The sequence below is a fragment of the Temnothorax nylanderi genome, unplaced genomic scaffold (genome assembly GCF_030848795.1).
Source record: "Temnothorax nylanderi isolate EJ_2023f unplaced genomic scaffold, tnyl_v1.0 TNYL_tig0398_pilon, whole genome shotgun sequence".
In the NCBI taxonomy this organism is placed as follows: Eukaryota; Metazoa; Arthropoda; class Insecta; order Hymenoptera; family Formicidae; genus Temnothorax; species Temnothorax nylanderi.
In genome coordinates, this window is record NW_027249460.1 from 17873 (window position 1) to 35720 (window position 17848).

General features: G+C 40.1%; 1 protein-coding gene across 1 annotated transcript; it reads right to left on the bottom strand.

The window, feature by feature from the left end:
* Positions 1 to 8821: 8821 nt before the first annotated feature.
* On the bottom strand, positions 8822 to 10770 carry LOC139782251 (uncharacterized). The gene has a single exon (XM_071721223.1). It carries the CDS (start codon positions 10419 to 10421, stop codon positions 9402 to 9404), a length of 1020 nt encoding a protein of 339 aa, XP_071577324.1. The 5' UTR covers positions 10422 to 10770; the 3' UTR covers positions 8822 to 9401.
* Positions 10771 to 17848: the final 7078 nt, after the last annotated feature.

Below are 17848 nucleotides of genomic sequence, written 5' to 3' on the forward strand. Positions count from 1 at the left end.
TCTGAGTTAGCTGATTTATCGGCGGGCTCGGAGTAATCTTTATTCCTATTTTACTTCTGAGTTAGCCGATTTATCGGCGGGCTCGGAGTAATTTCTTTTTTTATATTACTCCTGAGTTAGCTGATTTATCGGCGGGCTCGGAGTAATCTCTTTTCTATTTACTGCTGGGAACCTCAGCAGACTCTCTCTCTCTCTCTTTAATTCCAATCCTCCAAAATCGAGTCGACTTGCCGCGATTAACGGTTTTTAACAATTAACAAGCTATTAACTTGTAGTGGAATCCCGCGGTCCCCCCCTTAAGAAATCTCGAAGGGCCGTAAAACACGAGCGTGATCGTCGGAAGCAGCAAGAGCGAAGGAGATTAGAAAACGAACAAGCTAAACCCGGTCCTTCGCGTGTCGCCAGTCCACCGCCTCCACCAACCTTCTCGGAGCAACCCTGTTCCTCTCAGCAGAGTCGCCCCGTCGTACCACCTCGCCCTATTATTCTACCTTCACGGCCTTTCCCCGCACCTTCTCGCCCTGTTTGTCGGGTGGCCCCATTCCGCGTGGTCCCCGTCAACCGCGATCCCGCCACCTTGCTCGAACCTCCCGATTCCCCCTCCTCTTCCCGAAGTCCGTCTCCGACCTCCTCGACCGCTTCGACTCTTGATCTCGAGGAACTGACCCGTCCTGAGGTGGTTACTCTTGACTAGAGGTATACCACAAAATCTTTTATCTTCCTTGTCTTAACTTACATGTATATTCAGCTTTCCCCGACGCATAGCTTATAATTATTTGTTAAATCCTGTCTCTCCGTCTTCACCCTCCGATCATCTCTTTATATCTTAAATTTAGACTCAAATACACCTACACACCGCACACATATTTAATTAAATTCATGTAAACTCTATTCTACGATTAATTGTAATAATAGCGGGCAGGATGTGCATTGAATAGGTTTCCCCTTCAAAAATACTGCCCGATCACCTCCGCACTAGTGTAACACCCGCGATGAATACACCTTACACAAACACTTTCACTTTAAAATATTTCAATTCTCCGTTTAAGTTGCCTATGCCTTACTAAACTGTAATATCGATAGTTTGTTCAAATTATATTTAGAATAAATGTTTTTTTTATGTTAACTGTGAGTTCCCACCTCATTTTATTTGTAACTTAAGATTCACCCATTACTCATCCCCCACCTCTCGAGATCGCACAGGGTCCGATCCTAAGTTAAAGGGATTAAATTTCCTGACTTAAAACAGGACCGACGATCGCACCGCTCTAGGAAGGCGTCCTACCGTCCCTACGGACGTCGACCCTTCCTGAGCCAGTGAAAAGTGCGTTCCGCTCGCGCCACGCGCCTCAGAGCGTACCTGCGAGCGACATTTGTGAGTATCTGGTTGCGTCCTCCCTTACCCCTATCCCCCTGGTTAGCCTTTCCTTCGCTTCCCAGTTTTTCTTATCCTAATCCAGGGGTTGGACGTAACATCAGCAAATTACTTTTCTTGGTATTGACACAAACTGTTATATTTCTTAATTACATTTGTTAATAACAATTTAATGAATAATGACCGCTGACTAAAACTTGTGAAGATTACTCAGGGTCATGTCCTTGACAACATATTTCAAGATCAAAGTCATCGGCGTGTTGTCCTATAGAATAAATAATTTCCAGTAATTCTCTGTACTTTAAACGTTTTAACATTCTAAAAAGTTAAATAATGTGCGATCTAGTTTTAAAGCAAAAACGATTGCAATTTTTCATGGAATTGTTTTTAGGAAAAAAGTTTTAGACAAAAGTTACTCGTTTTCCAATTTATCTTTTAAGAAGGAACAAATAGGGATTAATCTTAACATAGATTGAAACGTTCTTGAAATCCGTAAAATTTGAGATTAAAGCGATTAAAATTGATAGTCTAATTCTCGCGGAATATTACAAGGTACCCTGTAGAACGTAAAAGTCATAATGATATTATGATGACATCATCATGATAATTTATTCATCATTTAAAAGTTATATGAATGCCATATCAACATCACTTTAATGTCATTATCTTATGTTCTGCATGGTGTGTTAAACTTTACATAGCTCACATAATGTTAAGCGATACCAATAGAAACAATTGTGTAAGTAAAACAGCTAGTACAAAATAATTAAGGAATTTACTTTGTTGATGACATCTGCTGCATATAGCGTATGAATTCCCTCCTTTATCCATAAATGAGACCTCGAGGAAAAGCTGATGAAATAATTAAAGCATTGATGTGCTACCGCACGTGCTACTAATCGCGCCACATCTATTTTGCGCATAACAGAATCTAATTTTTCATCATAGATTAGAGCTGTTTCTCTAAAAATAATTTTAAAAAATAATTATAAAAATATTTTATAAAAATGTACGACAAGTACATAAATAACATTAGAGGTATAAACATTATTAAATAAAAAATTAACTGTTCAAAAATAGATATAAAATTAATTTAATTAGCTAAGAATTACTAAGCAAACTTAAATTTGAAGAATCTAAACAATTTTCAAGATATCTATATATATAAAGGAAGATGTCCTGACTCACTCATTCACTCATCAACGCCCAGCTTAAACCCCTGAACCGAATTTTTACCAAAAGTATATGAAATGGGGGTAGAATTTTCCGAGGAGTGCCACTATGTGTATAGTTTTTCGTTACCGATTTTCTGGAAATCAATTTTTTTAATTTTTCCAATTTTTCGGGAAATAATTCACCGAATCTCAAACCCTGAACCGAATTTTTACCAAAAGTATTTGAAATAGGGGTAGAATTTTCCGGGGAGTGCCACTATGTGTATAGTTTTTTGTTATCGATTTCTGGAAACCGGTTTTTCCAATTTTTATAATTTTTCGGGAAATAATTGACCGAATCTCAAAGAATTATAGATTAAACAGGGGTAAAATTTTCCGGGGAGTGCTATAAAGTGTATAATTTTTTGTTATCGATCTTTTTGGAAACCGGTACCAAAATTTTTTAAATTTTTCGGGAATTAATTGACCGAATCTTAAAGAATCCTTTCTAAAAAAAGGCATGTTAAGTCGATAGTCGAATTTATTGTTGCCGCTTTTCCGCGATGCTGATTGGTTTTCTCGCTGCGCTTACTTCATTTGCAGCTGTCATCGTATATTTTGACAGTTGTGTGTATCAAGAAATTAATAGTGTAATAGTAATAGCATAATGTTAAAGCTAAATAGCGCGCGCGAAGCGCGCGTCTGTGGTGCTATATTATATACATATGTCTAATTGATAGTATATTATTTTATTTTTCTACGACTGTATTGTAATTCTACGAAAATTCTAAATTATATAAAGCAAACAATTATAATCAGAGATAATATAAATATGTAACGGCATTTAGTTCAAAAGTCAAAAGATTATTATTTATAGGTATACATGATTGACTATAATTTTATCGATTTGCTTTTAAAATATTTAGATTAATTAAATAGTTGATTACTTCTACATTACTCTGATTCATGTCTTTTATGTTATTATAATATTACATCTTTGAAATGTATTTATTTATTATATGTAAATTTATAAAAAATTATTTTTTTTTAATTAAGAAATAGACATAATTATACTTTATATTCTATTTAGGTAATAAAATGAGTATAGTAATCTAAGTTTGCATGTTTTTGTGTGGCATTCTATTCGAATATAAACTCGAATGTACTATAACGATTTTAATTTTTCTTTTATATAAAGAACGATATAAATATGTAGGAGAGACCGGGGCTAAACCGCCAGTTTTTTTTCGGTGCCGATTTTTAACAAGAAAATAAATAATTTTAGTTAAAACTGGTATACCACTGTAAAGAGTGAACCTTTAGCTACAAAATTTATATAGAAAATTTTTATCTATGTTGCTTTGTTTAACCGGTGTAGAGCAAAAACGACAACGGTGGAAAAATTAAAATCTCAAAAATGCCGGGGTTGAACCGCCACCCCCCGAGGCTAATCCGCCACACTGCATTTTTAATACATATACGTACATCTAATCCTGAAAAATGATATGATACATTTTAATAATTGTTTTTTAAGAGAAAAATATAAAAATTTATTTAAATTTTTTATGCAAAACATTATTAAAAAATAATTGTTTTACTTATTCCATAAAACAATTTAGGCACGTGAATACAGAGGTTAACCAAATCGTAAACTCCCCAACGGCACGTCACATTGTCAACGCGGGCAACCACGGGGAATACGCGTGACGGCGTTCCGGTGCCATAGGATCAGCGCGGACCATCGAGCAACCTAACCAAGCCGCGTTTCTCGCGGGGGAGCGATAAATAGCGACAGGGGGGTTAGAAAAGCTCGCGGTGGAGCGCGACCATTTTACCGACTCGACGGCGTCCTCGCGCCGATTCCTCGACGCGCCGACGACGACGACGACGACGGCCACGACCACCACGACGACGACAGCCACGACCACCACGACGACAACGGCCACGACCACCACGACGACGACGATGACCACCACCGACACCACCACCACTACAACGGCGGCGACAATGACGCCGAGACGATGCGGCGAACGCTGGACGATGCGTTGCACGCGCGACTGTCACTGACACAACGACCAACAACGACGATTTACCGCGGCCGGGAGTCGGGACGATCTACAGCGCGCGCGGCATGTCAACTCTCGCGCGGAAATCGCGGGATCTCAGAGCCGTACCGTGCCTCGCCGTACCTCGCCGCCGTGCCGTGAGCGTGAGCGATCTCAAAAACAACGGTCCGCCATCTTTTCGGTCGGCCAAAACACCCGTTTTGCGACGATACGTGCGTACCATTTCCCTCCTACACAAACTGACGCACGTGCAAGGGAAGACAGAATCACGCTCGTGGGAAACCTAACCTGAAATCGCCGTGAGCTGAAGTCGTGCGCCCGGCGCGCCACAGTGACGAGACTGGCGGACCAGCCCCGGGTGCTTACTGACGGATAGGCCCCAAGCACAAGTTTCAGGTTTGATCGCCCACGAAATATTAGACATCAACGATAATGAAAAAACTACACTGGATTCGTGTTCAGCATGCATTACTCTTTGTAATCACGTACCTCGAGATTTGGAGAGCAAACATTATTGCAGATATTACAATATTTCCACGCGCAGAAAATTTCACTTTCACCTTCCGAAAACACGTTTGCCCTCGTAAAAATCATAACACGGCAGGTAACCTGGCGAAACTCCGTTAGTCACATGGGTACCATAAGCAGCGTTTACAATGTTAATAGCGAGTTCGCACAATATACAGGTTCCGAGATATTTGATTTGGCGGTTCAACCCCGTTGGCGGTTTAGCCCTGGTCTCCCCTACGTTTCTTTGATAATTTGTATGATATAAATTTGTGTTATTGTATAAATGTATTGAAATAAAGTTGTTCCCACATGGCACTACATATAGTGCTATACCCAGTTTCGGCACTCCGCTATTTTCGATTTTTCAGATTTCTATTCTAACACGCAATAATGTCGGTTCATATTACGGAAAAGATACATCTGTAATCTGCATAATCTTCTCCGTAGTATGATACATCTTACGATGACATCGATAAGTCTCCCGTATATCTTTTATAACCATCTTAACCCTTTGAAGCATACATTTTTCTTTACACGGAAAACAGCTGAAATTTGTTACTCGGGGGTTTTCGGGGTCGCTGATCACGAATATGACTTCAGATTTTCAAAATTCAAAATGGCGGATCCAATATGGCGGACCGAATTCGTAAAAAGTTTCTTGATCAAGCTGAAGGACATATGTAATAAGACACGCAAATAGTCTCTCTCTCTCTCTCTCTCTCTCTCTCTCTCTCTCTCTCTCTCTCTCTCTCTCTCTCTCTCTCTCTCTCTCTCTCTCTCTCTCTCTCTCTCTCTCTCTCTCTCTCTCTCTCTCTCTCTCTCTCTCTCTCTCTCTCTCTCTCTCTCTCTCTCTCTCTCTCTCTCTCTCTCTCTCCCTCCCTCCCTCCCTCCCTCCCTCCCTCTCTCTCTCCCTCTCTCCCTCCTCTCCCTCTCTCTCTCCCTCTCTCCCTCTCTCTCTCCCTCTCTCTCTCTCTCTCTCTCTCTCTCTCCCTCTCTCTCTCTCTCTCTCTCTCTCTCTCTCTCTCTCTCTCTCTCTCTCTCTGTGTGTATCATTGCTTGTCTATTCTCTTTGCTCCTGCTTTAAGTGAATCCGTTTTCTGCCGTAAGCCGCCTTCGGGCCATTTTGTTGCAGGTTTTAGCAGGTTTTTTGTTGCTTGTCACGTGCTATTATTATCTTTCTGGTGCTTGCTACCTAATTAGAAGCATTTCTGTGCCAAATATCATCGCTTGTTCTAACCTAATTCTTGGCTGTTCCTGTGGAAGACGTTGATCTCAGCTGCGCATGCGCCTATCGTTGCCGATCTTCCCTATCTACATGCTATTTTCTGAACACGTGCTATCTAAGTGACTGCTGACTCTGCGATATTTCTTGTGATCTATACGGAACACTCTGATCGCGGATCGATACTACAGAACTCTACTTTTAAGTGATTAAGCGATTGTAGATAACACATGCAGCGTACGTGTGTTAAGTGTACTAAGCAGATTGCTGGTAAATTTGCTTCATGTGCTGAGTGTCATAGAGCATTTCATCCGGGTTGTGTCAAAGCTTACGTCGGTACGAAGTCTGCTAGTGCTTGTTGTAAATTACAATTTTTAAATATGCCGGTTACTCCGAGTGAGGATCGCCGTGTACTTTCCTCAGATTATTGTGATAAAGTATCTAACATTGTTGATGCCTCACTCGGCGGTGCACGTACGCATTCCACTACGCATGACACTGTGCATGACACTATACATGACTCTACCAATGATCTTTTGCGTCGATTGATTGAGCAGATGGAAAAATCTGATGCGAAGTTTTCTGATTTCATGGATAAGTCAGATGCAAGGTTTTCTGCTTTCATGGAAAAGTCAGATGCGAAGCTTTCCGCTTTCATGGAAAAGTCAGATGCGCAGCTGTCTGCGTTTATTGACAGTCAGCAACGTACTAACAAAGAACTAAGCGATAAACTCCATCACTTAAATCGTCTTACTGACACTGTCGCTCAGAATTGTCAACGCATAGCTAAATTGGAGCAAGAAAATGTGAAACTTATTCGTGAAAACCAAGACTTGAAATCTGCTCAGTCATTTCAGTCTTTTCAGGGAACTCATGGTGGAAATGAGTTGATCATATCTGGTCTACCATCGGCATTATCCGTTGCTCCATCTGAGCTCGCCAAGAATGTGCTAGAGGCATTAGAAGTCCCGGACTTATCATGCCATATTCTCGGCGTTAGAGCTGTTAAGAAAGCGCTGTCAGTGACTTCCACAGTTGCTGCATCTTCTAGTTCGATCATTGTCACCTTGGCCTCGAGTGCCGTTCGCGATCTTGTTATTTCCAAAAAGCGGGCAAAGGGTGTACTTAAACGAAAAGACGTATGCGGTGGTAACTCAGATTGTAACATTTATGTCAATGAGTTGTTATCCAAGAGCACATATGATATATTACAACGGGCTAAGAGTATTGCTAAGGAGAGGTCGTATAAGTATGTCTGGGTAACGAACGGCCAGATATGTGCTAAATATTCCGATGGTGAACCTGTTATCCATATTGATTCCGATACTGATCTTGTTAAGCTCGTTCATCGTTCGGCATAATGCAACATGTAAATTTTCTTATCCGTATTGCTCAAATTTAACGCTAATTCCCTTTGTGGATATATCGACTTGCTTGCGCATGGAATTGGATAACATCAGTTTTCAGTTTTTGCTATAGAGCTTAGTGCTTTCTTACCTTGTTATTAGTTTGTAGATTGCGATGCGCTTTAGTTCTTAGTTTTATATACACTATTTAGTTCGCTTAGTATTACTTGCTTCTTATCATATTCTATTTTCATTGTACTTATTATTAGTTAAGTTGCGCTAGTTCTTAGTTTTTATAGTGTATATTATTGAAATTGGTTATATTTTATTGCACCGTACTCTACATCCTGTCAATTGTTTTTATGCAGGATCATTGGTTGCTCGTCTTATGAGAGAGAGCATGCTCATGCTTTGTATTTACAGTACTGTACTTCTATCAAACTCACATCAACTTCTGTCTTTTATATTTTTATATTTTTTTTGTATTATTCATCACTTGCCTAAAGTCTTTCGACTATGGCATAATAAAAAGCAATCAATCAATCAATCTCTCTCTCTCTCTCTCTCTCTCTCTCTCTCTCTCTCTCTCTCTCTCTCTCTCTCTCTCTCTCTCTCTCTCTCTCTCTCTCTCTCTCTCTCTCTCTCTCTCTCCCTCTCTCCCTCCCTCCCTCCCCCCTCTACCTCCCTCCCTCCCTCCTCCCGCGACCTCCCACCCTCCATCCCTCCCTCCCTCCCAACAATGACATGCTGAAATGAGACCGACACTACCACCATGTGAAAAACTCCATTAATTTTTTAGATTTCAAATTGCCCGTTCTCAGCCTCTAATTGCTCGAACAGCAAACGGTTCTAGGAGGTTGTGAGCTACATCGGTAGGAAGAAAATACCACAGTGTGGAGCGATTCTGACGTGGGCCAAAAAACGGCCTTATTGACACCCCTAAAAAATCATAAAAATAATGCCTCCCTTCTGTTGCTTTGTATGTGGGATATAGATAGGATAAAACGTATACTCAGATTCGCTGTCGTCGACCGACTCTAACTCGTTTCCGGGCGCAATCGTGGAATCGTGGTCCGGTAACCAGAAAACAAACGGATATAACTAAAAGACAATCGCAGATCGATGTCACCTATTTGATGCGGTCTCGCCTCGCCGCCGATGTCGAAGCACTGTGGTACACACGAACACACATACACACAAATTCTGCGTTCTTACATGTAAAAAATGGCCTGCTCTGATATATTTTAATTGGTTTAGTATGCTGAAGTATTGTAATAATCAAGATTTGTGGACTGTTGATAAAAATAGAGTTAAAACTTCCAAAAAATTTTCAGCTGCGTCTTTTTTTTAATTTTCAAAATTTTGCTCTTAGTAAAATTTTCAAAAAAAAGTTGGAGGCAGAAGATGAGCTCCGATCAAGTTGAAATTTTACAGATATTAGTTTTAAACATATTCGCATCTTTTCCGCCTAGTGGCGTTATAAAATTCAAAAAATTTTTTTTTCGTTTCACCCTACAGTTAGTAAAATTTTCAAAAAAAAGTTGGAGGCAGAAGATGAGCTCCGATCAAGTTGAAATTTTACAGATATTAGTTTTAGACATATTCGCATCTTTTCCGCCTAGTAGCGTTATAAAATTCAAAAATTTTGTTTTTTATATGCAAGTTCGCTCCACCCTAATATATATATCTTTTACGTAAAATTATTTTTATTTTTATTAGGATGTATACTCACCGATCGCAAAAGTATTTCCGACCATGGTGCGTGCTCAATTGCGAGCTCACGAGGCGGGATAGGTTCTTGATCCACGCAAAATGTCCAACATTGTCGTCATGCACGTACAGCAGATTTACATGCCTGTCCATCTTTCGACCAGTAACCCGTATTGGCAAGATAGCATGTTCCTTGTTTTTTTTCTCGATGCTGTACACGTTGATGGAGATGTCGTTGTGATCTTCAAACCGTTTAATTTGATCCAACGTCATTGGAAACTTAATGTTTGTAAGATTTAGCACCGACGTGTAATGTGGATACGACGATTCCAGATCTGCATTTCTTTGGGCTGGATGCAAAGCAGCCACCACTGACCATGCGAAACATGCATTGTCCATTGATCGCACGTTTATCATCGCTCTCTTCATTTTAATTTCTCGCGGTATTTCCACAAAACACCCCGCGTGCAATGGATTATATTTGTTTATGTTAACTGTCAAATTAAGTATACGCGACAACGCCCATCCGCTATCACGTTCCTGGAATTCCTCCAGCTTTGCTAGGGTAGGCTCGATGACGTGTCGCTTGTACCACTCACACAGATCGGACTCACGAAAGAGTTCATAGTTTCTCGTAGCGATACTTTTATTCGCGCGTTTGTCGCCCGCAACAAATTCACCATTAAACATTGTGTTTATCTTCACATTGTCATGTCGTTGCATGACGTTCCGCACACGATCGAGTACAATGTCTCTCGCATCTTTGAGAAATTGATGAGGGTCGATGTGTTTGGAATTTATTACCACACCGGTCAGTATACGACTTTCAAAGGCCGTATCTATCTCGCGCCATCTGAGTCCTGTCTCACTCGCACTGTATCCTGCACCCACATGCACGAAACGTTGACGTACCGAGTCTTTCAGACCTTTGAGTCGTGCGATACAAGCGACCAACGACTGTTTGAGACCGATAAGCCCCATTATTGAGATAGAGATAGAGGTGTGGTGGTGGGTGCGGATCTGCAATTGAAATGGCATGCTCGCAGCAGCAGCCTTACATCGGCGCAATTTGCAAGATTCGCATTTTTGTACATATAAATTGTCTACGAGGATTCTGGCGCGCCCAGTCAAGAGTTTGATACGGTTCGAGTACGTCGCAAACAGCCTCCAGTTACGATGAACACTCACGGTCCGAACTACTACGTTCCGATTCAGGATGAAACGTGCGAGAAGCAGCACAATGAGTAAGTACCGCTAATTTTCGTATATACTTGTGCAAAAAAAAACTTTTATAAACATAATTGTATTTTTTTCAGTTTTGATAAACCCCGCTACACGCCTCGTATTTTGGGAAGGAGATTTGCCTTAACATCGACAGCATATAAATTTTTGGATGTTGGAATCAACGTGGGACCTATGTCCTCTGTGGATATACTTATTGGCGATAATCGAGGCAATCGGATAATTCTGCCTCATGCAACGTGGGTAACATTCATCGAAAAACGTGTAGATATTTAGCGACTCGTGCAGTCATCGGCGCCATCATCGCTAGCGTTTCGAGATCTGGAGCTCGTTAAAATACGTGACGCAGATATTGTAAAATTGACGTCGTGCGACACCAGCTTGTACATGAAACCGTCAACCGTACTCTTCTTGTTTGAACTAGGACATTGCGTCGAAAATGTATATTTTCAACTATGTCAAAATGTTCATGGCGTAAGTGAAAAATTTAAACAATTTGTAAATAATTTTACGTCAAAATTGTATCACCGATAAATGTAATGCAGTTACAATCTTGCATGAAGTTTATGATGAAACTTCGATTATTGATTGCGAACTGTTGGTGTATGCTGCAGATACTATTGTGTATAATGCGCTACATGATAAATAAATGCATATAATATGGTTAAAAAAGTTTTAATTCTTTTTCCTTTTCATTTACCGTTCCCTGTCATTAAGCTGTCTTCGTTTATCGTTTAATTAAATGTAATATTAAAAATTAAATATTAAGATCTAAACGATTAAATATCGTTGGCGAAGAAAAGATATGCAATCGTGAGCGAGAACACGAACGGGGCCGGGAGCGCGCTAACGAGAAGTCGCGCGCGAATGGGGCTGCGAGCGAGAACGCGCGAGGGAGAGAGAGACCGCGCGAACGAGAAGACGCGTGCTAATGGGGGGGGGGGGGGCGAAAGAACATCTACGAGGGGGAGATAACGCGAGCGGGAGCGTGCCGTGTGACGTCACGCGGACCGGCGCGGCCGTTGCACGCGGACTCCGCGGCGCGGCGAAAACGCGAACGCGGTCACCCCTCCCCGCGGCGCGGCGAAAACGCGAACGCGGTCGCCTCTCCCCCGCGGCGCCCGAAATCGCGAACGCGGGTCCCCTCACCCCGCGGACCCCTCCCCGCGGCGCTTGAAAACGCGTTACCCCCTCCCCCTCCCGCCCGCGGCGCGGTAAAAACGTGGTACCCCCCTTCCCCTCCCCGCGGCGACCGAAAACGCGGTACCCCCCCTCCCCCTCCCGCCAGCGGAGCGGCAAAAACGCGGTACCCCCCGCCCCCTTCCCGCGGCGCCCGAAAACGCGGTACCCCCCTCTCCCTCCCCGCCCGCGGTAACCCCCCGCCCCTCACCACCCCTCGGAGCTCCCTAGTTAGAACGCCCATACCTTACCTACTGTAAAATTTGTGAATGTGATTGGTGTATACTTTTAATTTTGGCCGAAACTAAGAGTAATACACCAATCAAATTCACGAATTTTACAACTGCAGTTGCAAAGCAGCTTTCTGCTGAATACAATTATAATTAGTATAATGCCTGTATATAGGTGCCTATATATAAAAACTTTTTTACTTTCTGTCTTTAATATTTATTTTTAATTATTTAATTTTTTTATTTAATTTAATTATGTTTAAAAAGTAATGGCAAACACGGCAAGTTTCTCTAGAATTCTTAGATAGGTGAGCGACAGAAAGAGAGTTCCTTTGAAGTCAATTTTGTCTTTATTATGTGTAGTTATCTTTAAAAAAAAAAGAAAATATGTTGACGTGAAAGAAATTGAGAGTAACTAAAAAGTTTTTACATTAGTTGAAATAAAAGCAAACCAAATCAGTAATCTGTCCTGAAGATAGAATAGAAAATAAATGAACTGAAATAAAAAACCAGATCTTACAGGACGGAATTAAGATGTCTGGATTACTGATTGAAAATGTGAGTCCGAATGTTTACTGAAACGTAATACCGATTATGAAGAAAAAGAAGAAAAAGAAATGAAAAGAGAGGGGGTCTCTGCATTAATGTCTATAAGATCGGTTCTTGGGCTAGAATTTCAAGCCAGAGCCATAAGAATAAAAGTAATTCTTAGATCTCAAGACGAATATAAACTCTAGCAGAGGCCCTTGTACTTTTTTGACTAATGTCTGTCTTCAAATATGGCGTCCCAATGAGAATCTCTTAAGGGCCCCGCTCGCTGGACCGGACTCCTCGCCTCGATCCTCCTTCTCGGACGGTAGCTGCCGCAGCTCTCCCTTTCCTGGCGGTGAGCTCTCCCTGGTGATTCGACTCTCGCTCGGTTGGTCTCCAGAACACGCGCCGCAACGATCAATCCGTTAAGAAAGAGGTGACGGACTCGACACGTTCGAAGAAACGCAAGCAAGTGCGGCCATGACACCTAACGAGTGAGGAAGGAGGTGGGGGCTCTTTGAGAGTGGCGACTCGCGCGTCGCGCCATCTAATGTGAAACGTGATCGGGCGTTGTAAAACGCGAAAAGAATTTAAGCGCAATATCTGAACAAATTATTTAATTTTTAATAAGTCCAATTACACAGCCCCACAAAAATAAATAAATTTTCTGTCCGGCGGACCGGACTAGTCAATTCTTACGTATTTTGGGTCGCTGAATCCGAATCCGAGGTCAGAATTCAAAAGTTGGTTCGTTTTTTTTTCTAATCTCAAAAAACTTACTTTTTTAGTACATTTTGAGCCGTAATGAAAAAGCGCGAGCTAGTTTCGAAATTGTGACCGTGGATTCGGATTCAAAAGCTTGAATTACATAACAATTGACTAGATTTTTAAATAAAAAATGGCAGATCCAATATGGCGGACCCAATATGGCGGATGGTTTTTTAAATTGATCCGATTCGCTTTAAACTTGGTACTCGGGGGTATTTGTGGTCGCTGAGTACGAATCTGATGTCAGTTTTCCAAAATTCAAAATGGCAGATCCAGTATACTCGATGAATTTTTGAAAATTGACCAGATTCGCCTAAAATTTGTTACTCGAGGGTTTTTGGGGTCGCTGAATACGAATCTGACGTCAGATCATAACATAATCACACTGAAAATGCAGTTTTTCCCACATGACTCTGAGAAAGTACAAATCTTATATATTTGACGTCCAAGACCACAATAGCTATAGTCAAAGTAGATCCATGACTTGATCCTTCTGCAACCAGGGTACCTCCACGTGGTGATGGTGGGCAACGGATTTATTCCGGCGTTATAGATACGTATCTAACCCAGGAATTTCGCCTTCTTAGGGTTTTCAACCTAATATCTGCGACTGGTCTGATTACGTCACTCACACAGTCGTAAATCTCACTAATGCAGTCCCATGTAGCCCTTCGCATCCTCTAACCACAAGTAAGTTCGTTATGGAGAGTTCGGTTATAAAAAGATACGACTGTAACAGAAGAATTACTCCTTTTTTTTATGGTATCTTACTCTTTTAGTTTCAAAAGATCTGCGCAATGGCTGTCTTTTAGGTTTCCTCTGTTCCACAGGAATATCTCGTTTGAGATTCCAACAGAAATCAGCCATCATGTTCACATTCCACCTGCCTTGATATCGATGCTCAATTGTTTTAATGTCCTGATGGAATCTTTCTCCCTGTTCCTAGCTAAAATCACCTAAATTTTCTGGGAAGTAGTCTATATGAGAATCAGAAAAATGCAGTTTTAGATTCATTAAGCAGCCTTGTTTTCTATAGTCTTCTACCATTTTCGCAACTCTTTGTTCGTAATCTGGACTTTTGTGATTTCCAAGAAAATTTTCTACTACATCCTTGAAACTTAGCCATGCTGCTTTTTCATCATTTTTCATTTTGGTAACAAAAGTCTCGTCTTTTAACATCTTGCGTATCTGAGGTCCATCAAAAATTCCTTCCTTCAATTTCGCTTCAGTGACATTAATAAATTTTTCTTCTAGATACAAGTAGCACTTACCTTTTTTATCTAGAGATTTCATCCATTGTTTCATAAGACCTAATTTGAGGTGAAGAGGTGGAAGAAGGACTTTTGAAGACTCAACTAGTGGTTGATTTATAACGTTCTTAGACCCAGGTTGCAAAGATGTCCTTTTCGGCCATTCTTTCTTTTTGTAATGACTATTTCGGTCTCTACTATCCCATTCGCATAGGAAGCACGGGTATTTCGTGTAACCGGATTGTTGACCCAATAATATAGTGATGATTTTCAGATTCCCGCAAATTTGCCACTCATGTTCTGTGTACTTAATTCTTTCTAGAACTATTTTGAGAGTTGCGTAAGTTTCTTTCATCTTCACCGAGTGCGCTATAGGAATGGAGGCATATACATTAGTATTATGCAACAACACTGCTTTCAAGCTTCCCTTAGAAGAGTCGATAAAGAGTCTCCACTCATCATCCTTGTAACACCCAAGTTTAAGTATATTCATTAATCCATTAACGTCGTGACAATAGACTAATGAATGCTGTTTTTCTTGAGAAAAATATTCTTGATATTCTACTTCCCGTTCTCGATAGTAGGAGGCTTTAACTGCTTTTGCTGCTGCAGTATTGTGTTTCAACCATGACGCCAAATATTCTGCCCCGTCCTTGGGTAAACCCAAATCTCGAACGAGATCATTTACTTTTTCTTGTGTTATGTTTCCTAACTTTTTTGGACAATATTCATCATTACTTGAGTTAGTTTCACTATTACACTTACTTCCTATTTCACTCTCACATTGTTCATCCGAACTTTCATCAACTTCCATTACATTTCCATCAGAGGTGATCCTTGCATCCATGTCTCGATCATTAACCTCATCGGATATAGACATGTATATCGGTTTCGTTAAACTCGAAACGTTAGCGTAGCAGAATGTCGACTTTTTTTGGGTTATTCCATGCAAATTTGTCATACAAAAATAACAATCTTCACGGGTCAGAGGTTTCTTCCATATTGAAGGTACTGTCATCTTTAGTTTTGTTCTGTCATTTTGAGACCTTCGCAACATTAAATGACAAGAGCTACATATTTTCTGAGGAACCCAATCACATCCTTCGTTCGCAATTTCAGAACCGAAGTATTGTAAATAAAGTTCTCTTACACTCTGATTTATGTTTCTCCGGTTATTTGGTACCTCATATAGGCTACACACATAGCAAAAGACATCTTTGTTCTTATCACAGTTATGATATAATTCTTTGGCTACACCTGAAGCCAACTTTCGCGAACGAAGTTTCCTTGTAACATTACATTCTGTAGTAGCCAAGTTTTCCACTACTACAGAACTGCGGTTGCATGATGACGACGGCTGCGGACCCGCTTTCCCACCCTGACCAGTCGCCGATACTGGGTTTCCGAGACCCTGCGTAAAAAGGTTGTTACCCTCTGCCATGACGGCGTCAAGTTATCTAACCCAGGAATTTCGCCGGAATAAATCCGTTGCCCACCATCACCACGTGGAGGTACCCTGGTTGCAGAAGGATCAAGTCATGGATCTACTTTGACTATAGCTATTGTGGTCTTGGACGTCAAATATATAAGATTTGTACTTTCTCAGAGTCATGTGGGAAAAACTGCATTTTCAGTGTGATTATGTTATGATCTGACGTCAGATTCGTATTCAGCGACCCCAAAAACCCTCGAGTAACAAATTTTAGGCGAATCTGGTCAATTTTCAAAAACTCATCGAGTATACTGGATCTGCCATTTAGAATTTTGGAAAACTGACATCAGATTCGTACTCAGCGACCACAAAAACCCCCGAGTACCAAGTTTAAAGCGAATCGGATCAATTTGAAAAACCATCCGCCATATTGGGTCCGCCATATTGGATCTGCCATTTTTTATTTAAAAATCTAGTCAATTGTTATGTAATTTAAGCTTTTGAATCCGAATCCACGGTCACAATTTCGAAACTAGCTCGCGCTTTTTCATTACGGCTCAAAATGTACTAAAAAAGTATGTTTTTTGAGATTAGAAAAAAAAAACGAACCAACTTTTGAATTCTGACCTCGGATTCGGATTCAGCGACCCAAAATACGTAAGAATTGACTAGTCCGGTCCGCCGGACAGAAAATTTATTTATTTTTGTGGGGCTGTGTTATTAATATTTATTTTCATAATTGAACTTATTTTTTATTTTGATAAATGTAAATACAAATATCTTATTGTATTAATATTTAATATTAATAATTTAATTAGTTGCTTAATTTAAATTCTTGTTTAATAAATGAGCGGATGTAGTACTGAAAATGTACCTATTATATAATATTTTAATTTTCAAAATTGTCAAATTACAAACAGGAATTTTGTTGTGACTTTTACAGTTATAAAGTAACTATTTAATGAAAATGGAAGCCTAAAAAAATTAATATTGTAACGCAATTATTATAATGCTCAAATCATAAAATATTTACATTATCCATGTCTGCCAATACAATATAATTTTTTATTATTTATTGTATTCTATATAATGGCAATGTTATTATATATTTGACAGGCAAATTAAAATAGCTTTGAATCGATATCGAAATGATGAAATATCGATGTCTTAACAGAAAATACATAATTTGCCTGTTTACAGTCTGGCGCGATGAATGTATGTCACAAATAATCTCTTCTTTTAAAAAATGTCATATAGCACAAACATCGAAATAAGCTTCAAATTTCGAGCATTATTTCGATATGATGTAATATCGATGATTTCGACGTCAATTAGACGTCGATTCGATGGGTCATTTCTCGCTGGGCACCAATCACCTGATCTTAATCCAATTGAGAACTTATACTATTGTTACGTATCATCCACTAAAGTCGTCCACGACATGCGCATAAATACATATAAATACATATATGCGCATAAATACATATAAACATATGCACATATACAAAGAGTCAAACAACGGCCAGTAACGAGCAATAAACGAATATTATAATTCAAATTAATACATTACAATGTTGGTACGTTTCTGCACACTGTGCTTTCTTCAGCCAATTAATCAACCATCCTATCTCCAATCAATAATGATCAATAAATATAAAATTCTACATCCAATAAATACGGTAACATTGTTGAATAAACGCTGTTCTATGTATAATTGTACAATGAGTAGACGCGGAACAAAAATTGTCGAACAAAGTAACGTAGTATCGACGCATTTTGAAACCTTATTAGACCGTCCAAATCAAAGATCCATGATTCATTCCTCAGTCGACA

Excerpts from the sequence above, each read along its gene's own strand:
- LOC139782251 (XM_071721223.1), bottom strand. The coding sequence starts at position 10,421 with ATGCCATTTCAATTGCAGATCCGCACCCACCACCACACCTCTATCTCT.